The 27,641-nt window shown below is 42.0% G+C and overlaps 1 protein-coding gene across 2 annotated transcripts; it reads right to left on the reverse strand.

Moving 5' to 3' along the window:
• Positions 1 to 16,931: 16,931 nt before the first annotated feature.
• On the reverse strand, positions 16,932 to 27,315 carry LOC149288795 (xaa-Pro aminopeptidase 1-like). Of its 2 annotated transcripts, XM_089491480.1 has the most exons (20): positions 27,299 to 27,315; positions 26,899 to 27,016; positions 26,393 to 26,456; positions 25,375 to 25,479; positions 25,050 to 25,142; positions 24,505 to 24,648; positions 24,182 to 24,277; positions 23,900 to 23,981; positions 23,128 to 23,338; positions 22,927 to 23,016; positions 22,389 to 22,439; positions 21,285 to 21,343; positions 20,561 to 20,638; positions 20,398 to 20,469; positions 19,657 to 19,717; positions 19,509 to 19,578; positions 19,224 to 19,397; positions 18,725 to 18,801; positions 17,888 to 17,986; positions 16,932 to 17,060 (listed from the first exon to the last, which is right to left on the reverse strand). In XM_089491480.1, exons 2-20 carry the CDS (start codon positions 27,013 to 27,015, stop codon positions 16,932 to 16,934), a joined length of 1,872 nt encoding a protein of 623 aa, XP_089347606.1. In that variant the 5' UTR covers position 27,016; positions 27,299 to 27,315. The 2 variants fall into 2 exon arrangements, with proteins under 2 accessions (XP_089347606.1, XP_089347605.1); XM_089491479.1 differs by lacking the exon at positions 27,299 to 27,315 and having other exon boundaries at positions 26,899 to 27,015.
• Positions 27,316 to 27,641: the final 326 nt, after the last annotated feature.

The following is a 27,641-nucleotide window of genomic DNA, read 5'->3' on the forward strand; positions in this document are numbered from 1 at the left end:
AAAACAAACTTAAACCCCCCCCATCAAACAAAACTCAAAATCCCTCGGAAACCTGTTGGGCGTCGGAGTTAAAAATCTGTAAAGATTAATAACGCCGATATTTTTCTAATGTTGACAATTTGCTGTTTGCGCAGACATCCTGATTTTAACCCCTTCATGACCAAGATCTTTTTTTACCATGTGTTTGTCTCGCACACATTATACTTGTATATAAACAATATCCATAAAATAGAAATAAAATATGAAAAATAAAAATATTTGCCAGCATTTATTGGCTCTGCACTAAAAAAAAAGGAATCTCTGGGTCTTTGTAACATTTTTTTAAATGTTTATATATATTTTTTTTTTATTATTATTATTTATTATTATTTATTATTTATTATATATATATAATATTTTTATCCCATAACAATCATCATAAGATATATATATAATTAATAAATATATTAATATTTGTACTTGACTGTTATGAACCCATTTGCTTTCCCTTTACACCAAGGCGTTTATGAAGTCATGTATGATGTCAGCATGATGTCAGAATGAGATAAGAAACACTATGCTTGGCGAGGGGGTTGCTGGCAAAGTAGATTTGAGGCCGATCACATAAAAAAAATCAATGTTTTATTAGGGCTGATTTTTATAAGCAGCGTTGGTGTAAAATGATTAGAAGCTGTTCTCGTAATGACAGGTAATAAAGATCCCCACTTTATTAACTCCTTTATGAATAAATTATTCTCAGATAATCGTTATCTTACAAAATATGTACCTTGTCTGGCATAAGAACCCGCCGCGGGAAATAAGGGAAGCATAGCGGATAATTAATAACTACTCGGCTCATCTGTGCTATTTTTTATTTTTTTTTACCTTAAATTTCAGATGTTTTGGTACAATTACAAAAAATGACTAATCATTTCGGTATGGCTGTAACAATTTGCTGTGTTTTGTACAATATATATATATATATTTATTTTTTTTTAAAAAGGCCTCCTAGAAAGCCATTGTGAACACTAATTTCGGGCCCAAATGTAAAAAAAAAAATCCATATTTATAATTTCAAACTTAAATAAAATGAAAATAAAAAAAATATTTGAAAGAAAATATAAAATAAAAAATAAAAATCAATATGGTATTTAAAGATTAAAAAACTAGTTACCATTCCAATTTAAAAAAAAAATGTAGGTCAAAAAATTCTATTTTTGTTGGTTACTTTGCCCCATATAATAATGGAAAAAGTACATTTTTGAGCTTATTAATATTATTTTTACGTTTGTACAGTGTCGTCTTTTCACTTCATACTTTGTTAAACATTGTTCAGACTTTGGATACAATAGTTAGGCTTAGGATGCAATAATGTGAAGATTTACTGACAGAGTAGTTGATAAGGGGTACAGCCTCCCAGCAGAAGTGGTAGAGGGTAATACAGTGAGGGGATTAAACATGCATGGGATAGACATACGGCTCCTGAATCTAAGATGAGACCAACGACTAATTAAGGTTTGAGTCTTTACAGCAGGAGAAAAGGGGGACTAGACGGGGGCCGAATGGGGCCGATCTGCCGGCAGGTTGTATGTTTCTATGCTTTAGTATGTTGGTTTCCCCTTATATTCTCCGCATTATGTGTTTGGGAAGTTCTTCTGTTTCTCTATAAGGAGTCGGGGTTTGTATTACAACGTATCGCTGTCTCCCGGTTCCGTGACGTGATACAAGTTTACGGCCGGTTAGACTTTAGTGTTAAGGTCCGAGCGGCATAAACGTGCGATCACCTCTCGTACGAAAATGCTTCATGGAAATAAAGTTTTATGTCTGCGACTCCCACCATTAAAAATCTCCGACGCTCTGACCCGCATCCTTGAGAGTAAACTGAATATTAGAATAGGAGAGAGGTCATCGAGAGGTTAATCCCGCGTCCCTGCGATTATTCTCCGCCGTTATTCCGTATTTATGGCTTTATGTGCCAATAAAGTGTTAAAATGTAACCTACACAACAAACGCGTGAGAAACAAAGTAACAAAAATAATTAAGAAATCATTTATTATTTAAATTAATAATAATAATAAAAAAATAATAATATTTCATTAGCTACAATTTTTTTCTACATTTTTAAAATTTTCATCCTTTCTCAAAGTCGTTATTTCTGGTTCTTTATATTATAATTAATATATAATATAATTAATTATAGTTTGCTGATATTTCTTTGTGAATCTCTGCAATGTCATTTATATGTTTAAGGTAAATACTTCGCCAGCATTTTTTTCTAAATGCATTGAAGTAATTTTGTTAAAAAATAGATAATCGGATCCACACATTCCTATACCCGATAAATATAGATTTACAGTTTTATTATTTCTGGGTAATGGATTACCGTCTTAAAAACTGGTTTAAAGGGTTTATTGAGATACTGGAGATGCTTAGCAACAGAGTCCTGTCATTCTTCCAAACGTCCTCCTCTGCGTATTACATCACAGCAGTCTGACCGCCTACAACAGCTCCCCGCCCTCATTTAAAGTAACAAATGCCGCATCTGTGATGTCACAGAGCAGAGCAGTGCAGAGGGGACAAATCAAGAAGCCCCACGGAAAAGGTTTTTAACGAGTACAGAAAAAAAAAACAGGACATTATTCTAAAACAGGAATATGTTTTTTAAAATGGATACAAGAGAAGGATATAATAATCTAAGTATTTAAAAAAAAACATCACGAGGAACAGCAGCTTTAACTTATTTTTGCTTAATATAGGACTATTCTACTATTAGAGCGAGGGGTTAAAACTGAATTCTACATTTTACATTCCTATGGGCTAAACGCGCGGCATTTAAATGTTCAGAGGCTGAGGTAACTTAATGACGTTTTCGTTTACCAAGGGTAGTTGATAAGTGGAACAGTCACCCTGCAGAGGTGGCAGAGACCAGCACAGAGAGAGGAATGTGAACATGCATGAGATGCGCGCGCAGTCGTGTAATCGTTACGCCGATAATGTCTTCATTAAGCTTCGCGCAAATTGAAACAAATCCTCTATCTTTGTATCTTGGCCATAAAAAGCTCTGACATTAGGGCTCGATGCACTCAACGAGAGACACTTTCTAGCCGCTCGCTCCAATTTATATGTAAATTTCATAAAGCGGCTGAATGAATAATATTTCAGAAATATTTATGTTTACATTATTTTGGGCGATTTTATGTCTTCTTCTCGTTCCGCCAGAATAGGGTTTTTTTGTTTTTTTTCTCTCTTATTACAAGATTGCGTTGACCTCATTTTTTTTTCTCGTTTTTTATGATATTAGCTGATGTTATTATTTTGTTAGAGTGAAATCCGCACCCCCTCCTCTGCAGCTCACGGAATTAATGGAGTTGTGAGCTTCGCTCCCCTAAAGTAGTAGTAGCTCCAAGCAGAAGTGAACTGATCCGCCGCCGTTACTGCAACATCCGCACATAAAGCTGTGGCCTTGTATCAGGAATACGCCAGACACCCCTCTGATCTGGAGTAGATTTGGGGCGTTAAATGTGAAAAATAAAGGTATAAAAAAAAAAAGAAACAGTAATTGTATCAGAATGTTGCCGAGGTCTCTGTCCGTGGTGCTGAAACATTGAACATATAAAAGCTATAGAAAAAGTAAGTGAACCCTTTGGAATTACAGCCATTTATGGATACATTTGCCTTAAATTGAGATATAATCTTCATCTAAGTTAATAATGAACAAACACAATCTGTTCTAACTAATAACACAACTTATTGTCTGGTTCTCGTCCGTATTGAATACATCCTTCAAACGTTCACTGCGTGGGTTGGGAAAAGTATGTGAAGCTGGAGGCTGATGACTTCAGCAAAAGCTAATTGGAGTCAGGAGTTAGCAAACCTGGAGTCCATTCGATTTGGAGGTGAGTTTTAGAGCCACTTAGGCATAAAAAAAAACTCAAACATTGTGAGTCTGTTATTCTCAAGAAGCATCTGCCGATGTGAACCGTGAAGAATTGTTGATTGGCATAAAGCTGGAAAGCGTTACAAAGTAATCTTAAAGAGTTTACATGTTCAGCAGTTCACTGTTAGACAAATTGTTTAGAAATGATGGAGACGATTTAGTGCTGTAACTACTCTCAATAGGACTGGGCACCCAGCCGAGATGACTCCAAGGGCCCAACGTGGAATGCTCAAGGAGGTAAAAATAACCCTGAAGGTTTGAAGGAATTATTGGAACCGGTTAACATCTCTGTTCATGAGTCTGCCATACGCAAAGCACTGAACAGGCATGGAGCCCACGGCAGGAGCCCACGGAGGAAGCCGCTGCTCTCCTAATTAACATCGCTGTTCGTCTGAAGTCTGCCAAAGAGCCTCTTGACTCCACAACGCTGACGGGAATATGTTTTGTGGACCAATGGAGCTAAAGATTAAGTTGTTGGGGCAGAACATACAGCAGGGGATGCGCGCAGAGATGAGGACGTTCGTCAATCCCTCCGATAGGAAGTAAAGCCGTTTTAAAGCTGAAACTATACCATTCGGTCTAATTAACAAAAATTCGATATTTTTCATTTTAATTAATAAATAACTTAGCAAAAAAATAGAGTAAAATGTAACATTTAATATATTCATTAAAACTAAAAATATTGTCTAAGATAATAAACAAGGTGAGGAGGGTATAACGTAGAGAATAAAAATCATGGAACATGTAATGGTTTTAAGCTTTCCATGAAAAGGCTGCACCCGTTAACCCCGTCCAAAGGAGGATATCGACCGGCACACAGCTCCGTTCTTCTTTTTTATGGGCAGATATACGCTCCTTTGATCAAGTCTGTAGAACAGTATGAGGGTCTGATAGCCAGACGTTTGGAAGCCCTCCCCTCTCTGGTGACAGCTATCCTCTATTGTATTAGGCAAACAGGATAGGGTTAACAGATACAGCCTTTCAATGCATAGCTTGAGACCATTATTATTATTATTATTATTATTTTGTTTATTATTATTTATTGTTTTATATAGCACCATCATAATCCACAGCGTTGTACCATTACATGGTCCATGAAGGTCTCCCCTCTACCATTTTTTCTTTTGTTATTCCCTCTTTACCTATAATAATAATTAATAATAATAAATAATAATAACATATATATATATATGTGTTATTATTATTTATTATTAATATATATTTTATATTGGATATTAATAATAACATTGATAATATAATTAATGTTAAAGTATATATTGAGGTCAAGTGAGAAGATCCAAAATATATTGAACCCAATTTACAGAACTGGGGCATTTCTGGTACTAAGCGTAATGTTCTTATGTCTCCCCAATTAACCCCTTGCATCCTTATTGCTCCCGCTCATCATAAATAAATATCACCCATCGCACGGAGATGGTGGTCCCGGGTCTGAATGTTCTGTGATCTCTGAGCCAAACATTTTCCTGATCGCTGTGACATTTCCACAGACGATGTTTACTGAGCTAACTGCCTGGTTTTATTGTTACGGAGCCATTTTTACGAGGCTTTATTAGGACATCATACTTGCAGCAGCCTTATCTAACATTAGCATAACTCCCAAGTGCCCCTCTTTCCCCCCCTGATGCCCATCTTTCCTCCCCTGATGCCCCTCTTTCCTCCCCTGATGCCCCTCTTTCCTGCCCTGATGCCCCTCTTTCCTCCCCTGATGCCCCTCTTTTCTAGGAGGTCAGAATGTTTGCTGGGTATGAGGGGATCGCAGGGTTCTACAGCCCTAAAAGCCCCCATAATGTGTATAGAAACAGCGGGTAATTAAAACCTTGTTTTCAATATTTCAAAAATCACATAAAAAAGTCTTGGTTAAGCCCATTCTATGCAATTTAGGGGGGGGATTCCGTAGCGAGGCTTCTCCATACAGTGTAACGACCCATCTACACAAAAACATAAATCAAATTTTGTTTGTTAACAATCCTCTACCTTTCGTTTGGTTTGATAAGCAAGTAAAATCATCCTGTAAAATAGTTATGTAATCTAAAGAAGTTTTACTTTACTGAGAGGGAGGTAGATAAGTGGAACAGCCTCCCAGCAGAAGTGGTAGAGGGTAATACAGCGAGGGGATTAAACATGCATGGGGTAGACATACGGCTCCTGAATCTAAGACGAGACAAGTCAGTAGTAATCATTAAATATAATTCTCTTCTGCAGGGTCGTCCGGTTTGGGTCACAACTTTACTCAAAGTCCTCTGCGAAACCCCAACTGCTCGGCATCATTAGGCGGCCCCCGCGTTGGTTGGGAGGCCCGGCGCTGACCTTCGGAGCTAATTGGGTGTTCGTCGTGTGCTCTGTAGCCATTCGTCATATTAAAAAGCAGTCATTGGTGCTAATTGCTTCCCAATAACCCCCAGAGGGCAGATCGCGCATGAATCACAAAGCTTAAAACATAAAGTATTTTTGCTCTAAACAATAACTGGCGATAAGAACTTAATAAACAAAATTATCAGCCACAGTTTTTTTTGTGTAATCTGCTTTTACGCTAACTTTTTCTAAACACAAACCTCTTTTCCTAAATTTCCCTTTTTTTGACCCAAACTAAATTGAAACATAGAATTTACCGGCAGATCGGCCCCCGTCTAGTCGCCCGTTTCTCCTGCTGTAGAGACTCAAACCTTAATCAGTCGTTGGTCTCGTCTTAGATTCAGGAGCCGTATGTCTATCCCATGTATGTTTAATACCCTCACTGTATTACCCTCTACCACCTCTGCTGGGAGGCTGTTCCACTTATCTACCAAAACTGAGGTCTCCAGAACTGTCTCCAAATACTCTACATGAGGTCTGACCAGAGATCTGTAAAGTGGCAGAACTACTAATGCCCCTCACACCCATTTTTTATGCCCCAAGTGCATTATTTTACATTTATCAACATTAAACTGCAGCCGCCAGCAAAACCATTCTTCTAACTTACTGTAAGTCACTCACAATTTGATTTGCTCTGCCACTTGTTGCCGACTTTTGTATTATCTACAAAAATGACATCTCTTACCTGCGAGACCGTTGGTGATGTCACTAATACTATGATACGAGACAGGCGGATATGCTCCGGAAAATGTGACTGTATCTATTCATTTATTTTACTCGGAAATGGTTAAAATAAAAACTCAGGCTTCCCCCGAGGGGGACACACATAAACACACAGTCCTTATTGTCCAATTCCAACCCGTGTACCTGTCCTGCCCTGTCGGTTTGTAAGCCCTGAGGACTTGGTGACAGACCCAAAATGACAAATTTGTCAGAGAATCCGGCTTCTCCTGCAGGGACGGTGAAGCGGCTAATATATCTTTCAGACTCGTCTCCGAGCCGAAGCATTTATTTCCCAATATATATAAAGCCCCCTCGGCTCCGAACATCTTCCCGCGAAGTTGGAAACACGGAAATAAAACTGTTACAATGTATCTTCCGCTCGGAGTCCGTAGCGCGAGGACAGCTGGTGTGATGCCGCCACCTGGTGGTGAGGACAGCAAACTGCTTCATGCCATTTATCAGCCCGTCTTGTTATTAATTGTTTTATATAGCGCCATCATATTCCGTAGCACTGTACAATGGGTAATCACAAGTAGTATATAACATACAAATGTGACTTACATAAACAACAGGTGAGGAGGGTGCTGCTCATAAGAGTTTACAATCTACAATCTTTAAGACTGAAAGAAATCTCTCAATGTCAGTAGCTGGATTTGAGAAATTTCTCTGTAGATCGAAATTACATGTTATGATTTCTAAGACAGATCCGCCACCCGGCAGGGCAGCTTTCGGTAACACATACAAAATGGCCCTTATCTTATATATACAGCTTACACTCACCTGTAAAAACCTACTGTATTCATTTTTTTTTGTTTTTTTTTTTGTATGTAATTTAAATAAGACGAGCCAGACCATAATATGGCGTTGGATACATTGGGAATTCTACTCTAATTTTTTCAGCCATTCATATATCATATTATTTATTAACACTTATTTACATAATAAATTAGTAATCAACATATTTTTTTAAAAACATTCTGACAGTTTTTTATTAACTTTTTGATTAACAATGTTTTATTTAATTTTTATTTTTGAAAGTAAGTTCATTACTTTGTTTTTTTTAGAATAAATTAGTAATCAAGGTTATATATCTATATTAAAAAAAAAAAAAATGTATTTACCAATTTTTTTTATATAATAAATTAGTAATCGACGTACAATTAAGTCAAACGGTCAATAGAGTCTTATCCATCTTGTTTAAAGCCATAAATAATATAGAAAAAATTACTAAAAAATAAATAAAAAAAGATGAAAATGTTCAGTTTCCTCCCCAACTATTTCTAGTTCCGAATTAAAGTTTCTATTTCCAGGGTCCTTCTCCGAGTGGCGCCACATTGCGTTAAGACAGAGAAACAATGCATGTATTGTTGGCGCTATATATAAATGGCACAATCATTTTTGACGCCAGGCCAGAATCCATCGCGCAAAGCCTCCGGTATCGGCTGCCGGTGATTGATGCCGCGCCACGGAGCATTCGTATAACGAGTTTAACAACACAGAACCAGAGGAGTGAGAGAGAAACTTCTGGACGCTTTTCTGCGGGGTTCTCTAAGGCTCCATCCGAAATGAAATAATGTGTTTTCTGCCGGAGCTTTTCCCCCATTTGCATAATGGCTCCATTTCTCCGGAGCTCCCAGTATGACGCTAGACAAGCCCATTGAAGCCCATCACAAAGTAGTTATTGTCGAACCTTCCACGCACGGCTGCATCGCAATAGAGCGCCGCGTGAGAACCTCCGTCACGTGTGCTGGGGCTGGGAAGTGGGGATTTTTTGGACGTTTTAACTTTTTCTGCACTGAAAGAATCCAATACCCCGGAAATATAGATTTATTTTCCGCGCAATCGTTTCTTAAAAGTGTTTAAACTGGAATTTTCCTGGTTTTATGTTAGAATTTGCCTTTTTTGGCCAAATTATGCTTTGCTCCAGGATAAAAAGTGTTAACACGCACCTCTTTTTATCTTAGTTTTTTGATTGCGTTATATAAGGGACAGTCGGTTGCCGTAAAGAGAGTCTCAGCGATATAAATGCTTATTGAAGTACTTAGGAATTAATGTCATGATACATATTCTATACTCTCTGCTTTATATATATATATATAGTGCAAGAATGCTGCAGCTCCAGGGCTGCAGTACGCCACTCCATCCACTGTCCGGCTTTTGGGTCAGTGTCTGGCCAGCCAATCACTGGCAGGAAAATGTTCCCACGTAAAACAGTAGGAGCGCATTCTGCGCATGTGAGCAAAAGTCTTGTTGGACCTCCTGGAACTCTTGTGCACGCCATTTCTGGAGCTGGCGGGTGGAGAGTATACCGCTCACGCGCATGAGATGTACTCGGCCAAACACATTTCCTATACGACAAGTGGCTGGGGGGGGGAAGTGCCAGATGTATAGGGAGGCTTCTGCCCGGTCCCTCCATGCCAGTGCGAGAGTGGGATGGCAGCCAAAGCTCCAGAGTCAGGAACACGGTGGGGTCATGGAACGCATGGAACGAGAGAACGCTCCAGGCCAAGGGAAGGCGTATGTGTGTTACAGTGAGTGTGTGTGTAAGCATGTATGCGTTAGCATGAGTGTCTATGTGTAAGTGTGCGTTAGCATGAGTGTTTCTTAGAGTGTGTTAGTGTGAGTATGTGTGTTAGTATAAGTATGTGAGTATGTATGCGTGTGTGTAAGCGCCAGAGTGTGCGTGAATATGTGTGCTAGTGTCTATGTTAGTTACCTGGGGGGTGGCAGCAAGGGGCCAATGGGTCCACTTGGCTTTACCTTTTCCCCGGGACAGAAGGTGCCAGCCCTCCCATCTGTATATTATATAAGGTGATATATACATTCAGGTGCATACAATGGCCGGAGTTTACTCTAAATGTTGTATCTATTAGATGGAGTAGAGAAGCCGGATCGGAGCTTTAAAGTTAGAGGTTCTAAGGTTCTACCTATAGATCCATAAAGGGGAACGCCTCCTTCGCAGCGTTTATCGGGGAGGAAATAGGGGTTTGAGACCCAAAGAAGAATCTAACTAAACAGGCACACTGAGGAGGAATGCAAACTAATAATAAAGATATTACGCGGAGAGATATGCTGCGCTTCCCTTAATACGCCCCCCCCCCCCCCCCGGCCCCTGTCTGCCAGGGGGCTGTTTTTATCACTTTGAGAGGAAAGGGTAGATGCTCAACTTTATTAACTGCCTCACCGCCGAAGGCATTCCAGGCTACCCACAATGCCCCGGGGCGCCTCGGCGGATCCCACGCTCTCGAGTTTCACTTTAATTTTCTTCCTGCGACTTCCAAATAGAATTTTAAGTATCAACAAATTTACCGAACGCTCTGCCTTTTGTTCTGTTTTTTCTGTCTTTAAATCACATTATAGTGAGAAGTGCTATTTATCAAAGTCTGCGGGACCCGAGAAAACTGCAAAACAGACAAAATAAAAGTTACGGGGGAAATGTTCTCGTTTTAGACCTGGGGGGATTCACTCGACTCATACATCAAAGCGAAGCCTTTCCGGGGGGGGGGGGGGGCGCGCTCCGTGATAAATGTCCGGGACGGAGGGTAATCTCCTAACATTAAGATATCTAACCATCCGAGAAGGGCGGAAAATAGTAAATAATGATCTAATAATTGCTTTTTGGGGGGGAAATTCAGTTATGATACTTTGTAACAAAAATGTAATGTAGGAGGAGACGGAAAGATGAGATTTAAAGGGACGGCGTCTTAATAAAAACCTGTTGGTTATGGGATAAGAGGGGTCGCTACATGAACATGTCTCCCAACAGTCCCGGCTTTCACGGGACAGTCCCCATTTTAAATGAACACTAAACTTCTAGCTTTCACATGAAATAACCCAAAAATTGGGTATTTCTAAATCTCGGGTTTTTTTGCCTCTGTCTATACTTTATATACGAAATTGCAACTTTTTCTTCTTAAAATGTGACTTTGTTTGTACGGATTACGCGGGGGCAGAGACCAGGGACCGGGATATCAGTCTGAAGTGACCTAAAATTTATAAAATTAATGCATTTCTTGATGTTTTTTGTACACAGTCGGCTCACAAATTCTTAACTAAAAATAAAATCACTAAAAACTTATAATTGTGGTACAACCGATAAAAAAAACCCTGCTTTTTTAAGGCACTAATTTTGGAATTTGCAATTTAAAAAGAAAAAAAAAAGTTTTTGGTTTTTTTTCTGTTTTTGTTCTGAATTAAAAATTCAATAAAACAAAAATCTTTTCGGACAACTTTATACGGAGGATACAGACCCAGAGGCGAAAATAGAGCTAAGGGGAACTAGAAATGTCCCAATTATTTATCCGTCTATAATCCTCGTTGTACAGCGCCGCGGAATATGATGGCGATATTCGAAACAATAAATAATAATAATCTGCTATCTGGAGCGCAGGCTGCCGTGTGTTGCCAACTTTTATGGTTTCCAGAAAGGGTTAAACGAAGGCAAAACCCCAAGAATAAATTAAAAGAATCTTCCAACTGGTACTAAACAAAAGTAGTTGTCGTGGAAACCAGTTTGGGCACACAGGTCACATGACTGTCCCTTTCCTCGGAGCGCCCGGTCGGTGGATCAGTATGGGAACGACTTCCACCGATTCTCCGGTTCTCCTGACTGCAAACCGGACCGGTGAGGACGGAGCGAGCGGCCGGGAGCTCGGCGAGGGTCTGCTAGGTACGGCTTCACGGCTTCTGTGTGCCCCATGAACCAAAGAACGTTCTACAGCCAGACAAGCAAGTCCTTGTTTCCTTATTTTCACTGAGATGTTGGTAGATACATGGAACAGTCTCCCAGCAGAAGTGGTAGAGGGTAATACAGTGAGGGGATTAAACATGCGTGGGATAGACATACGGCTCCTGAATCTAAGACGAGACCAACGACTGATTAAGGTTTGAGTCGCTGCAGCAGGGGAAACGGGCGACTAGACGGGGGCCGGATGGGGCCGATCTGCCTGAAAATGCTGGTTCTGCTGGATCACCTACAGTGACCCGCTTTTGCGATAAATAACAGGTCCTTTGAGACTGAGGAGGCTCCAGCAAAGTCCTAATAAATACAGAATTTGCCCCGGAATTCCTATGAAAGCCCCGTTTGCTTTAATATTTCCCATCGCTGAATCCACTTCTGGGCGATTTTAACTCAGAACGAGTTCACGGCAGAAAATTGTCAGAAATATTCCCAACATTCAGCAAAACCTTAATATAAAAATCTGACATTTCCAAGCAGATGTTTCCTCAGATCGCGAGTCAAGAGTTTAATGGAATCAGCGGTCGGCTGGCGGCTCAAAAAGCGATAAAAACATCCATCTAAATGTATTAAAAGCAATAATAGTTGTAGTTTTTGCCCCATAATATAAATGTTTTCAGGCAGCTGCATATCAGCCGTTTGTAAAATTCTCGCTCTGTTATCTGACCCCCAATCTACTAAACCCCCCGACTCCTTATCATACTGCCTGTGGGGAACAATAGAATGGCTCAGTCTTAATCACCCAGCCGGGCTCTCTGACAAATGAAAGTCTATGGAAGAACGGACTCCATTAGCATCGCCATAAAGCATCGGCTCAGTGTGGTGTTTGAGCCGGGAAAGTCTGACAGCGATGGCGCCTCCAGGTCTGCAGATAAAAGGGTTTATTACTGTATACAGCGCTGGGGGGGTTATATTACTGTATACAGTGCTGGGGGGGTTATATTACTGTATACAGCGCTGGGGGGTTGTATTACTGTATACAGCGCTGGGGGGTTATATTACTGTATACAGCGCTGGGGGGTTATATTACTGTATACAGTGCTGGGGTTATATTACTGTATACAGTGCAGGGGGTTATATTACTGTATACAGTGCTGGGGGTTATATTACTGTATACAGCCCTGGGGGTTATATTACTGTATACAGCGCTGGGGGTTATATTACTGTATACAGCGCTGGGGGGTTATATTACTGTATACAGCGCTGGGGGGTTATATTACTGTATACAGCGCTGGGGGGTTATATTACTGTATACAGTGCTGGGGGGTTATATTACTGTATACAGTGCTGGGGGGTTATGTTACTCTATACAGTGCTGGGGGGTTATATTACTCTATACAGCCCTGGGGGTTATATTACTGTATACAGCGCTGGGGGGTTATATTACTGTATACAGCGCTGGGGGGTTATATTACTGTATACAGCGCTGGGGGTTATATTACTGTATACAGCCCTGGGGGTTACTTTCCGCTGTAATTCATATCAGATGAAATATTAATACATTTTATTGTCTTGTTCCCCAGTATTGGAAGACGTTTACATCACTCTGGTGTTCGTCGCTCTCATTATCTTGACCTTCAGCACCATAATCTGCAGCATTTTATACCAGAAGCGCGGCCGGTGAGTGAAATTATTTTATTTTTAGGTTTAATAGAATATTATTAAATTGTGTCATTTTATCATAAAGTATCATTTAAAGTCTCTCTTGGTCTCGTCTTAGATTCAGGAGCCGTATGTCTATCCCATGCGTGTTTAATACCCTCACTGTATTACCCTCTACCACTTCTGCTGGGAGGCTGCTCCACTTATCTACCACCCTCTCCATAAAATAAAACTTCCTTACATTCCATCTCGGTCTCTGACGATCTAATTTTAGATTATGGCTTTGCTAAATCCCTTCTTTGGTTTAACGCCAGACCCCCCGAACTCTCGTTATTCCATGCAGACTATACACCAGAGCGCGGGAGTACAAAGACGCCGTGAGGTACGCAGGAGCCGGGAGGCCCGTTGACATTACTGGAATTAAACGGGTGCGGAGCATCCAGAAACCTCTGGCCCTAATGAGGAAGCAGGAGATCCTGAAGGACACCTCGCAGATTTACTTTATCTACGACAACCTGACAATGGCCGCGGCGGAGTGCGACCCCCAGGAGGTGGAAGCGACCCAGAGACTCGAGGCCATCAGCCCTCCAAGCGACGTGCGGAGCTCGGGGATCCTGCTGAACCCGCGGGTCTTCTACGTCTGACTACGTCTCTGGGCCTCTGTATCTGCGCATGTTCTCTTTCTATATCATATAGACCCTCTAAACCTATCAGCATCCAGGTCCTTCCGAGGATCCTTCTAACACCGACGGACACGGGTTGGGAGTGCGGAACCTGCGGCAACTGCCCTGTTCCGGCCCTAGTCACAAGAAGCAAGCGGATTAGTCTAGAACCGGCCAATATTGTTCTCAATATTATCTTTTTTCCCCGGATTTATTTTTTTTCATCCACCAAGGAAGTCCCAAAAGTCCAGGGATCCAGAAATAGGACATTATGGTCATCGATATAGCGCCAGCAGGTTCCAAAGCGCTGTTGCTATAGGGTTAAATATTTAAAATGAAAATAGCAATAAGGCACATTGAAACAAACGGGTACAGAAGGAGAAGAGGACCCTGCTCATGCGAGTTCACCATCAACGAATGTATTCTTGCCAGGAGAAGTTATTTAATTTCCTTTTTGCCTCATTTGCTTCTTGGACAACAAATGTTGTTTCCTTTCCTTTTTATTTGGACAAAATTCAGAGGGTTTTTTTTTGTTTGTTAACACATTTCTCTGTAATATAGAGTCTCTCCCACTCTGCTGTCTCTCCAAAGCACTTGGAACCTGGCCAACATTATTTTCTGGGAACTCTGCCAACAGTTAATTACCCGCCACTGCATGTTATCGGAGTCATCAACGGTACAATCATAACCACCGGAACCTCGTCTAGAGGTTCAAAAATCAGTAACTGTTTGTTATCTTTTATGACTCCAGAGACATGTAGCATATTGTTTTTCGGCTACTTTGAGTTTAAATGTTAACTTTTGGCAGCGTTCCTAGAAACCAATCTTGGCGAGGTTCCAAGTGGTTAAACTTGTTTAGCTTTTATGACTCCAATGAAATGCAGCAGCTGTTGGCAGAGTTCCCAAGAAACAATCTGAGTGGGAGAGAGTGGGGAACTCAGCCAAAACAGACAAAGAAATATAAAATAAATATGTGGAGGTTTCTCATTCATTTGGTTGGGGGGGGGCATCCTCATTTTCAGAGATTCGTAAGAATTTGTGTTAAAATTTAAATTTGTAGGAATCCGAAGGCACGTGTATTACTAACACGGTCAACTAGGAAATGGCAGAAGCTGCCCCCAAAATCTGATGGTTTATATAAAAACAGAACTGGAATTAACCCTTTAAATCGGGATATTATATAATAAACTCAATATTGTTTTGGGGTTTTTTTTCCTACATTATTGGGTTATTACAAAAACATAACCCTGGCCTGGCAGTCAGTGAGTTAATACACGAGCCAGATTTCTTTTCTGCTTATTTTTGGAATCCAATGAAATTTTACCAGAACGCCATTTATTCAGAGCACGAAAAGGGCAAAAGAACCGGAATGTTTCAATTTCTAGCGGGAACATGAGGGCAGATTGATCCAATTCTACAACGCGTGCGGAATGTTAAAAATCGGACTCTCTGACCCTGTTTGTTAACACGGAGCGCTTTGCATATTCCAGTATTATGCTAAAACACCACAAAACACATTATTCATTATTATTTCATTTTTGTAACAAAAAATTGAGATATTCATTGATTTGCATAAATTACTTTTTTTTTTTAAATGCTTAATAAAGACAATTTACATTTGCTTTGGTGTCTATAAGCGCTGCGTAAATTGTTAGCGCTATATAAATGGTAATAAATATATATATAATTAGTATCCCTACCCCACACAGGCTTAAATTCCCTAACTGGATTAACCTCTACTCTACTGCTTCAGATGGAAGGCTCTTCCATGTATCCACCACCGGAAGTGTTTTACATACATTTTTCTTATATTACATCTATTATTTTGACCGAAATATAAAAACCAAGAAAACAGACTCACCTGCATCAGCTGCGTAAATCCTGCGCTTTGGGGTCGCAATCTGTGATCCCCCCCCCAGATTTTAAGCCGCAAATCACTGGCAGAAAAGTGCTCCTGGTGAAATCAATGGGAGCACCAAATGCACAAGCGGGCAGAGGGTCTCATCAGGTTTAGCCCTGACCAATCGTTGGATTGGACAGGGAGGGCGATCACAATCGCCCAATCAGATTTGCTCCTTGGCACCAATTGAAAAAAAGTGAAGTAACCAGGATTATTTGTGCATCGTTCATAAATGTCTTCTTGTCATATAGTTTGAATGTTGTGTCATAAACATATTATTTATCTTTGTAAAAGAACATATTCCACACTCCATTTTGTTTAAATTTTTTCCCCAAAATACAAAGAAAAAATGGTTTTGGAAAAAAAATAGGTGGAAAAAACTGTTTTTTTTCCCCCCAGACCTTCCCATCTCTACACGAAAGTAGTCAGAAGAGGGCAGAATAACACAGCGGAAAGCCGAGAGAAGAGGAGCAGGAGAAGCGGAGATGGGGAGACGGAGGAGCAGAGACATGAAAGCCGTTGCTGGAGACGACATTTGAGAGAAAGCAAGAAAAAAAATATATATATTTATATTTTAAACGAAAATTCAGAGCTTTTTCCTTCTTTTGTTCCGTTGGGGCCCCATCCTCACTACAGGACATTCATCCGAACGAACACATTTAAGGAAATGCGTTAAAATTAAAACTCGGACAGATCGGAATCCGCAAGTCTGGTTTTTATTTACCAAAAAGGTATTAATATTTCTCGGTAGAATAGGAGAAATCAGAGTTTATGACCGTAACGAAATCACCTGACCCCAAACGACAAACCTTCACCTTGTACTGCGCTGTGGAATATGTTGGCGCTTGCTGGGAATAAAAACATATCAAGCCCGCGTCTGTTGGAATGGCAGATTTTATTAGATTTGCTGATCTGATGATAGACACTGAGATTTACCCTTCAGCATTAACCCCTCAATGTCGGGGAGCAACTGCATACCGTGTCAGTGGAAAAATGGGTACAAAACATTAAAAAACGCTAATGCACTTTGCTGATGGGGAGGGTCTCCCTTATCAGCCATTGGAGGGCTTCATGGCGTCCCTGTTTTTCCAGCTCGGCTCCCACGATGGTTCTGCACTGCTTGTGATACTCGTTCACCCAGTCGACCTTTTCGGAAGGAGAGAGGGGGGGGGGCAGTTACGGTTAGGTACTTTTTTATATCTATACATGTTCTGGCAATTTCCGCACATTGTATAGGTGACATTTTATTGCTATTCAGAGGCTGACCTGCCCGATATATGCTCCCTGTGGGAGTGAAACACTTAGAATTGTATTCTGATTGTATCTGTTCCTGTTGCAACACATCCTACAGGTGACATCGCTTCCAGCTTCTCTGTACCTAACCTGTTAAATGTACAACTGTTCAAAAGTTTGGGGTCACTCGGCTGTTTTCATGGAAAGCAAAATGGTTTCTAACGATCAATTAGCCTTTTAAACGAACGATCAGCGAACACAACGTGCCATTGGAACACAGGAGTGATGGGAGCGATAAAGGGCCATTGGAACACAGGAGTGATGGGAGCGATAAAGGGCCATTGGAACACAGGAGTGATGGGAGCGATAAAGGGCCATTGGAACACAGGAGTGATGGGAGTGATAAAGGCCCTCTATACATCTATGAAGAGACTCCATTAAAAATCAGCCGTTTCCAGCTACGATAGTCATTTACAGCATTAACCCCTTCTGCGTTGGATTTATGATCCACTTTGTGTTACTTTAATGGAATTTTTTTTTCTTTCAAAAACAAGGGCATTTGTAAGTGACCCCCAAACGTTTGGTGTGTGTTTCCGATGCTATTGTATTCCGAAGGGCACTGTATGGCTTTTTGGCAGTGCAGAGGTTAATTCTGCACCATCGCATCCACCCACCGCAATTCAGGAAGGTCCACATACGCAAATCGATTTGCTCCGTATCTATTCAGCTGCGGTCTTTACCTCTTTCTGAGTCAGCATTTCGATATTGATCATTTTCGTCTGTATGGGAACCAGGGTAATCGCCTCGAAAGTCAGACTCCCGCGGTTCTTGAAGTCGTACTGAGAAAAAAAGAAAAACAAAATGCAAAAAAACCAAAAACAAATGAGAAGCGGCGTCTCTCTTTCCGTGGGAATTATTCGCTCTCGCCGATGAAACGAGCAGCAGCTGCAGGAGCAGAAAGCTGTCGGGGGACTCTCGCGGTTAATATTACATTAAAAAGGTAAACCACAAATTGTTTTTAAAAGCCTCGTCCCCCGAGGAGCGACATAATAAGCAGCGAGCAGCCGGCTGGCAGCAAACAGTCACAGCTTATTAAGGAAGTGAAGGTCTCATTAGTATTTTGTTAACAGCTCATAAGTTAACTCGCCGCCCGCTAATACACAGAGCGCTCTGCGGGGAGTTCAGTAACTCGCAGAACGAACTGCACGGCGCAAGCCAAGGGTTTCCTAAAAACTAATTTTTATCTTACTGAGAGGGTGGTAGATAAGTGGAAGGCCTCCCAGCAAAAGTGGTAGAGGGAAATACAGTGAGGGTATTAGACATGCATGGGATAGACATACGGCTCCTGAATCTAAGACGAGACCAACGACTGATTAAGGTCTGAGTTGCTATTTATGAGACCTCAAGATAAATATTACATATACACCCTCCTTACTCTGTTAATGCAGACGTGACAGATCACCTTTACAGCGGGGTATTACAGCGGGGTATTAGGGGGGGCTCCTCCTTCAAACACAATCCCTGTTCGCTGTATCTTTAACACGGACACAAAGAAAGGTAAGGAGCAGTTTGGTCACCTTGGTTTTAGCGGGAATTACCAGCACCAGGTTCTCAATCCTTATTCCAAACGATCCGTCTTCGTAGTATCCAGGCTCTGAAAACAAACACCAGGGATCATGGTTTATACGCAGAAAACAAGACCAGGTGAGCCAACAGGTGCAATGGCGCGGTATGGCCGATGAAATGGGATGTCCCACCTCGGGGTGGAAAGGATGAAACGGGGCACTTAGGGACTAGCTGTGATACCTTTGTAAAGCGACCGGTAATGCCCCAATGCCGGATACGACAAGGACGAGGGGTCCTTGTCGTATCCGGCACTGGGGCATTACCAGTCGCTTTACAAAGGTATCACAGCTAGTCCCTAAGTGCCACAATTCCCATTACGCTTGGCTTTCCCTTTGCCTGCTGCACGGCATTTCCTGTTTCTTTGTAAAGTTGCGTCACACATATGGAGACAACTCGCAAGCCAGACATGTATGAAGGGGAACGGCATGTAAGGCGACGACAATTCCTTACCGTCTGAAAGGATCATCCCGGCCTCCAGGGGCTCATCGGCAAAGGTTTTGTAGCTGATGCCGCACGGCCCTTCGTGGACATTGAGGAAAGAACCCACGCCGTGGCCGGTTCCATGCAGATAGTCCAGACCGTGTTCCCATAACGCAGAGCGGGCAAAAGAATCCAGGAGATGCCCTGAAAGAATAAACTGTTATTGTTTTATATAGCACCATATTCCGCAGCGCTGTACAATGCTATACATGCTTTTAAAAAAATGTAACACTGAAATAATAATACAATTCAGACCTTTAGTTCCATTGGGAAACACGGCTGAGCTCACGGCGATGTGTCCTTGTAACACGAACGTGAAGCACTCCTAGAGCAGAGAGAAGAGACGTCAGGCTTCACAGCCACGTCTTACCTGCTCGGTCGGGCTGAACGGACAGCACCGTACCTTCTCGTAGTCGGTGGGGCTCCCGAAGTGCACCGTTCTCGTGACATCTGTAGTGCCGTCCCTGCCAGGAAAATAATTAAACGTAAAAAAATATATATATATATATATATATATTTAACTTGCAAACTGAAACAGCAGGGATCATGAAGGCTTTCTTTGTGTATAAAATGTATATATGAAGTTGTTTTATTTTGCTTGAAAAAAAATGCAAAAAGACAAAAAAAATCCGATACAATATTATCATAGCTTTCTGGTTATACCGAATCTCCAATTTATTAACTGAAAAACGAAACGGGTTTCTTTACATCGTATCGATCATCTTTCTTTCCTCTACTTCACTAAAGTCACAAAAATGACATCTGGTAATCTGTGTTCTGGTCTATGCGGGGGCCGCCATCTTGTTGCCCCATCACATGATTGAAATCGCCCCCCCTGAGATATTTGTGATAATAGCTTCACAGAGGAGCTGCGGGGCTGGAAACAATCCCTCCTGCGCCGTCTGCTAAAAAAGTGTAGGGCGAGTCAAGGAGGCTTTGACTAATTACGGGTTCTTCAGAAATCTGACTGTTTCACTTTAAATGCTATTAATGCAGATTATTACAGATTTTTGTTTATTAAAAGCCGACATATTCCATAGCTGTACGGAATTTAAAAACAGAACGTAACAACGCAATGATACACGGAAGGGTGGGCTCGTTAGGGCCTCGCACGTGAGCTTACAATCTAAAAAGGCGCTCTTACTTGTACTGGGCTCCGGAATCCAAAAGGAAAACCTCGTTTACGGACAATGTTCGGTTCGTCTCGGGAACAGGTCTACAAAACAAGAAGAGCTATAAACGTAATATTTACCCCCAAAAAACTAGCATAACGCAAATAGAATAATTTAATAACAGGTCCGGCTTACTTGTAATGAATGATGGCTCCGTTAGGTCCGGTGCTCGATATCGTAGCAAAACTGAGCTCAATGAAATCCTCTTGTTGACTGAAGCAAAAAAAAAAAAAAAAGAATGAGAAAAAGGAAGTAATCAAATAAACGTAAAATATTAAAAAAAAAAATATTCGGATGCTTGATCCCATATATATAAAAATATGATGCAGAAAAAAAATATATATCCAGAATTATACCAAAAAAAAAAAAAGAAATGAACAAACAAAAAAGGAGTACAATGAATATCATACCAGCCGCAGAAAAAGAGAGCGCTTGACGCTATTTGATAAAGCACTCGAGGTGCGAAACGCGAGTTAAAGGAAAATGTATCGCGTAAAAAAGAGTTTCCTCCTACGGTGCTTAAATACCGTAAGGGAACAAATTGTGTGGTTACATTCATTACGCTCTACTGATATTTTTGCCGTTTTACTGTTTTATTTTCTATGATTGCAGAAAAAAAAAAAAACCAGTACATTTTTGTAACAGAGGGCGACTGTCGTACACGGGGTTAAACATCGCACTTAAAGGGATTTAAGACCCTATGGCAGGGTGACAGATGAGATAGCGAGGATAATACCACTTAATAACCCCGCTGCTCTATCTCCCTCTTCAGCTGACAAATGTTTTTTGGGGGGTATATCGTGTTTATCTCCCTGAATGTCGCCAGAGCTTCAGGTGACATTCAGGTGACAGCCTTCACCTGCGGAACTCCTCGGCCTTGTCGGCGGCTGAGATTTCGGTCACCGATCCTTTAGGAATCTAGGAGAGAAGATATGCTTAGTAAAAATGTTCATGACTTCTCTGCAATGACTCTTGGTCTTTCTGTAAAGCCATACAGAGGTAAGCCATACATGTGAAAAGCATAATCTTGAATGGACTCCGGTGCATTTTACAGCATGTAAATCAGTGCAGGCGTTCTTTACTTACTGGAGTTCCGAAATGTAACTTTTGTTTCAGGTGACTCCTCCCCCAGCTGCCGCTATTGAAAGCAGGAAGCATACCTCAGTACACACTCTGCACACGCTCAGTAGTAGCAGGAAGCATACCTCAGTACACACTCTGCACACGCTCAGTAGTAGCAGGAAGCATACCTCAGTACACACTCTGCACATGCTCAGTAGTAGCAGGAAGCATACCTCAGTACACACTCTGCACATGCTCAGTAGTAGCAGGAAGCATACCTCAGTACACACTCTGCACATGCTCAGTAGCATTCTCATTCTTGTCAATGAGAGCTGGGTTACCTCTGAAATCAATGGGACTAGAAGCAGCCAATCACATGTATGCCACCTGAACTAGCATACATGTGATTCAATGTTGCTTCAGTGGGAGAGCTACTGAGCATGCGCAAGATGTTTACCTACTAATGCTTCCTGGTTTCAGTGGTGGCAGCTGGGCAACTGACTAGACTGTTCCATGTATTCTGGCGTGATAACTGACTTACTTATAGCCGTACAATATAGTCACTAATTTTAATGATGCCTGCACTTCCATCGACCAAGGAAATGCACCTGACTACCCCGGAAAGGGGTTTATTTCACATTAACGCTGTGAGCCATTGATTCAGAGCCCTGCCTTTTTATTAGTATTTATAAATCATTTCCCTGGTTTGAAGAAAGAGATTAGTTATAAAATTCCTACTTCACTAAACTGCACTAAACCGTGAGATGTTTTACACATCAAGAAAATGCAGTATATGCATAAACACCAAATAATACATTGAGAACCATCTGTGTGATCTCTTCTGTTTTACGAGAAGATTGGGTCGCTCGGCCCGTTTGAGAATTCGATGGGGATAACGTACCTCCTTCTCCAGCCAGTTAAACAATTCGCAGAGAGCAACAGCGTCCTTCACCTAGAAGAAAGCGAGGGGGCAGCTTCATTTCTAGCAACAAAGCATCGGATCCGCAGCAGCAATGCAAAAATTGCCAGAAAACCCAGAAAATGCAGACAGAATAAACCTATGGGCTGCTGCCTCCGAATGTTTGTGCTACTGTAACAGAAACATAGAACCTGCCGGCAGATCGGCCCCATCCGGCCCCCGTCTAGTCGCCCGTTTCTCCTGCTGTAAAGACTCAAAACTTAATCAGTCTTTGGTCTCGTTTTAGATTCAGGAGCCGTATGTCTATCCCATGCGTGTTTAACCCTCTCACTGTATTACCCTCTACCACTTCTACTGGGATGCTGTTCCATTACAAAAGCCAAAAATGCGATCTATAATAACTGAACCAGGGATTATCAACACGACACGGAATGGAATTGCACCAAAACCTAATCTAAATATTATATTTCCAATAATATAATTACACATTGTTAATCTTTCCAGAGGTAAACATACTTACATGGGCCCGTCTCATACCCTCAATTTCCGAAGCATTTTTCACAGCCTTTGCCAGGCATATGGGGGTATACTGGGTGAGGTACCTGTGATTCTGGGGAGAAAGGAGAACATTTTATTTAAAAGAGACATCAAAATCTTTTTTAAGTCCAAACTAATGAGCGGCCAACATCCAATCCAATGTGACGGCCCGTTAGGTGTCTACCTTCGGGATGGCCTCTGTCAGCGCGTAGCTGGCCTTGTCGCTTATCCACACTCTCTCTTTGGGGGCCAGGCCGGCACAGATGCTCTCCAGCGCGGGCAGCACTGACTCGTAGGGCTCCAGCTGGACTTTAAATTCCTCGGGGGGAGACGAGTCGAGCAGAAGGTGCCCCCTCACCGCCGGGTCAGCGAGACGGTCGCCGCTAATAAACAGCCTGTCCAGAAAGCGGCCCATACGGAAAATTAGAATTTAACAAGCTATGGTAAAATACGCATAAAAATGGAAAATGGGGGATGTTTTTCCCTCACAGGCCTCCGCAACGGAAAATGTTCCAAACTGAGTTCTTACCAGGTGCGCAGTATTGGAGGTTTACTGTAGTTTTTAGGGTTGTGTCGATGCTTATTTCTGCCCTAATTCACCCAAAAAGCATGAGCCGAGCCGTACTGCAGCCTGAGACATGGTGCCCACATACAAGCCACAGGTCCTCGGAGCGTACAGACGCTGAAATCATTTCTAGCTCCTGCGCGATCCCCATGGCTTTGGGCTCGAGCCCCCAAACCACTGCCCAAAATTAGATATCAGTGATATAGCCGTTTTCTTCCCTAAAATCTAACGGAATACAGAATTGTCATCATAGGGAGGGTTTTCCCTGAGGATGACAAAGTTTCTCGCACTTACCCAGCGGGGGGGTCGCAAAAGTGACTCCGCTTTGAAACATTTATCACTAGAACCTTGTTACCCGGCGAAAACATTTACGCCCCCCCCCCATTCTCACCTAATGCACTTTGTTCCTATGATGGCGTAAGCAAAGAACACGGGATTGTACTCCACGTCTGACCCTCTCAGATTGAAGAGCCCTGAGATAACAAGAAAGAGAACAGATGGGTATCCTTCCCGAGGAAACACACAGCGAGCGAATCAACCTTCTAAATGCCATCGGGGTGATATCTGGGTGATATATTGGTCAACCCAATAAGAGTCAATCTTATATCTGTTCACACAAGACCATCGATTGATAAAATAAAGTTTGATGTGAAATAAAACGGGGATCACCTACATGCAACTTCATCCAACGCGGTCAGGACGATCCAGGACGCCTTCCTCTCTGCCATGCTGGCTCTGAGGGCTTCAATCTTTTCTTTCCATGAAACGCCTGCGACGGTGAAATGGTTAAATCACATTTAGTGTGTGAATAGAAAGGGTAAAAGAACAAGAGGGGTTTATTGACGAATTTCTCCTATTCTCACTATTACCGTGTGAAGGTTCTTATCCCTTTCTAGTTGTTTTTTATAATGTGTGTAATGGTTCTTTAGGGTATAACCAGAAACTTAGATGATTAAGTAAATATATCTAGATCCACGCTTTATGTGCCGCACAAACCTGTGTACTTGAGACCCAGCGTTATCAGCGACTGGCAAGGTCTCGGTGGACGGTCTGTCCAGATGGCGTCAATGAGGTTTTCTTGCACGGGAACCAGAGAATGGCCGGCATTCTTTAAGGCGAGCGACATGGTCTTCCATTGATCTGAAATGGGCAAGCGATTATCCTAAAATCCCGTTGGATTTATAAAGTGGGGGCTGAATTACCATTGACAGCAGGTTATAGGTAGAGATTTTTCAGAGGAAAGTCAAGTTACTGGTGGAATATGTATCACCAATTCTAATTAACATTCTAACTAATACATGGTGGAACCCGGAAGCAGGTAACTCTTTATCCAAATACCTATGAGGCCACCATACAGCCATCTAAAAGTTTATTTGCCCTCAAATGTCCCATCATCCAATATGAGCTGTCGAACAGCTATAATCCTATATAAGATTGAGGAGCCTTACTCGACTTTATAACCCAAGAAAAACAGCCTACTAGGGCAGAAGAGATCTCTTAGCACGGGGGTGTTAAAGACACATAAATCTAATAAAATATACCTGTCTGTATGATAAAAGGATCGACTCCAACCCGTGAGCCCTCTGGAAGCACATTTACCAGCCAGTCCTCCTGAGTCGGGGTGTCTTTCAGCCCTGAAAGAAAGAAAAACGCCAGGTTATGGGCGTCATAACCTTCATCTAAAGGCTGGCTGAGCATTCTATGAGTTGTGGTCGCTGCCACTTGAAAGCAGATAATGATTTACCAAAGTAAGGGAGGGGTTTATAAACTTATGTAGCCTCTGCAGCCCATCAAACCAAGTGTACCACATTAGAAAATGTGTATTCGTGGTTGGTTTAAACAAATCCAGAACTAGTTCTTTCTCACCCATTTTCATCAACGTCCAGTTGCTGTCTATCTGCTGAGCGGCCTGTAGGAAGTAACGTCCGTCTGTCCACAGAGCTGCGTTCTGTTCGGTGACGATGGCCGTTCCTGGTGGTCATTATAGAAACAGATTGCATTAGAATCACTGACAGTAGAAATCTAAATAGTAAGCAACTTTCCAGCTGTCAAACTACAAATCCCATAATGCTCAGCGGCAGGACCTTGTTCACACCTTTCAGAGTCCATAGTTAGGATATAAAGGTTAAATTGATCGGGTAGGTAGGTTTCCTCGGGGTTCTGCAGTAAACACTCCTGATGCCTGCGTAACTCCGGCAGAGAACACAGAGGCACACTTGGCCCTTCCACACCAAGAACAAGCGGGGCAAGTTACTATTTACACCCAGGAGACCAGGTCACGTCGCTGCTTCCTAAACTCCATTAAAACCTCAAAAAATATCTTAGGATATTAAATGTGTATGTATTCGGCACATTTTAGATCAGCGTAAGGATCTTTACAAGGACCGACATGTTATAGAGGACACAGTGAAACTTAACCAGCCTACCTAACCACGGGCTACATAAAATCATGGGGGCAACGTGTGTCCGTCGGGGGTCTGAGGGTCTCACCGGCGATCTGAAACTCTCAATCTGTGTATAGATCTGCTAAGAGGCACCAGACTGTCGTGTAAAGTTTTGACCGTCAAGCGAAGACAACTTGGTCTCAGAGATTTGTCTTTCGGAAACATCCATTCTACCTGAACACCAAAATCGGAATCTCCGCAAGGCTTAGCGTTATTCGTTTGTCTAGAAGAACTAGGTACAGATTGTCCTTCTAATTTGTGCTAATTTGTACACATAAGGAGGCTTCTAATACTCACTTACTTCTGATTTTAATTAACCCCTTAAGGATGATAGGTTGTCCTTAAACCCATTAAAAACAATGCATTGTGAGCCTGTACATACACAGGCTTTGTCATGATGGGGTTAATAAATAGCGCACAGAAGAATGGAGAACACTTACCGGCAGAGCCGTTAAAGCCAGATATGAGCTCCCGTCTGCAGTCGCACGGCGCGATGTACTCACTCTAGAGAGAGAGAGAAACATATTCATGTTTACAGTTTTTTACACAGTCAATTACATTATTTTTAGATTGTAAGCTCACGTGCGGGGTCCTCATAAGCCCACCGTTTTTGCCCATCCTGCTGGATATTTCTCATGTATTTGTTAACCGCCCTATATTTCAATTGTCTCTTTACAAATGAATTCAGTGTGATGGGTTTTTAAATTGTGCAGCGCTGCGGAATATGTTAGCGCTCCATAAATAATAATAATAATAAATATGACAAGCAGCAAATACCAACTGATTTTTAAAAGTGTTTCTTGGGGTGTGGAGGGGGGGTAATTATGAGACAGATAAGCTGGTATTTGTTTAGAATTAATTTTTATATAATATTTCTCAATAACAGGAAATAATTGATTTTTTTGGCGACCCATAAGCACTGAGAGACCCCCTATAAAGAGGATACCTGGTGCGCGTCCCCCGAGGGTATAATGTAGGCCTGGATAGGGTCCGGCAGGCTTCTGGAGGAGCGCATGGTCTGCCTCAGCTGACGCAGAAGTTCTGTGGTTACTTTGGGGGCCATTCTGAATGCCTAAAAGACAAAAGATCTATACGTTAGCACCGCGTTCTATCACTACATGAAAATAACTCCCATTACTCCCATTTTGGCAAAACATGGTAAACGAAGACCATCGGCCATTAATTTTCCATTGTTTTCTATGGTTACTCATTTGGATCTTTGTACCAGATTAGCACCAAGCGACAGGCGCCCCCTGACAGCATGCAAAAAAGGGACAAGCGCCCCCTAACGGCGTGCAGAAAAGGGACAGGCGCCCCCTGACGGCGTGCAGAAAAGGGACAGGCGCCCTCTGACGGCACGCAGAAAAGGGACAGGCGCCCTCTGACGGCACGCAGAAAAGGGACAGGCGCCCTCTGACGGCACGCAGAAAAGGGACAGGCGCCCTCTGACGGCACGCAGAAAAGGGACAGGCGCCCTCTGACGGCACGCAGAAAAGGGACAGGCGCCCTCTGACGGCACGCAGGAAGCAAGGGACTATGTCTGACAGCATGTAGGAAATAGGGCGCTCTGCAGGAAGTTGGGGTGCCGTCTGCAGGAAGCTGCTGTCTGACACGCATTATTATTATTGGGTTCATTCTTTCTTAAACGCACTTATTTTATTGTTAACATTCCCTCCCTGCTATAAATAA

Source organism: Sceloporus occidentalis, unplaced genomic scaffold, assembly GCF_023333645.1.
Source record: "Sceloporus occidentalis isolate IW3139 unplaced genomic scaffold, rSceOcc1.0.p SCAF_50, whole genome shotgun sequence".
NCBI lineage: Eukaryota > Metazoa > Chordata > Lepidosauria > Squamata > Phrynosomatidae > Sceloporus > Sceloporus occidentalis.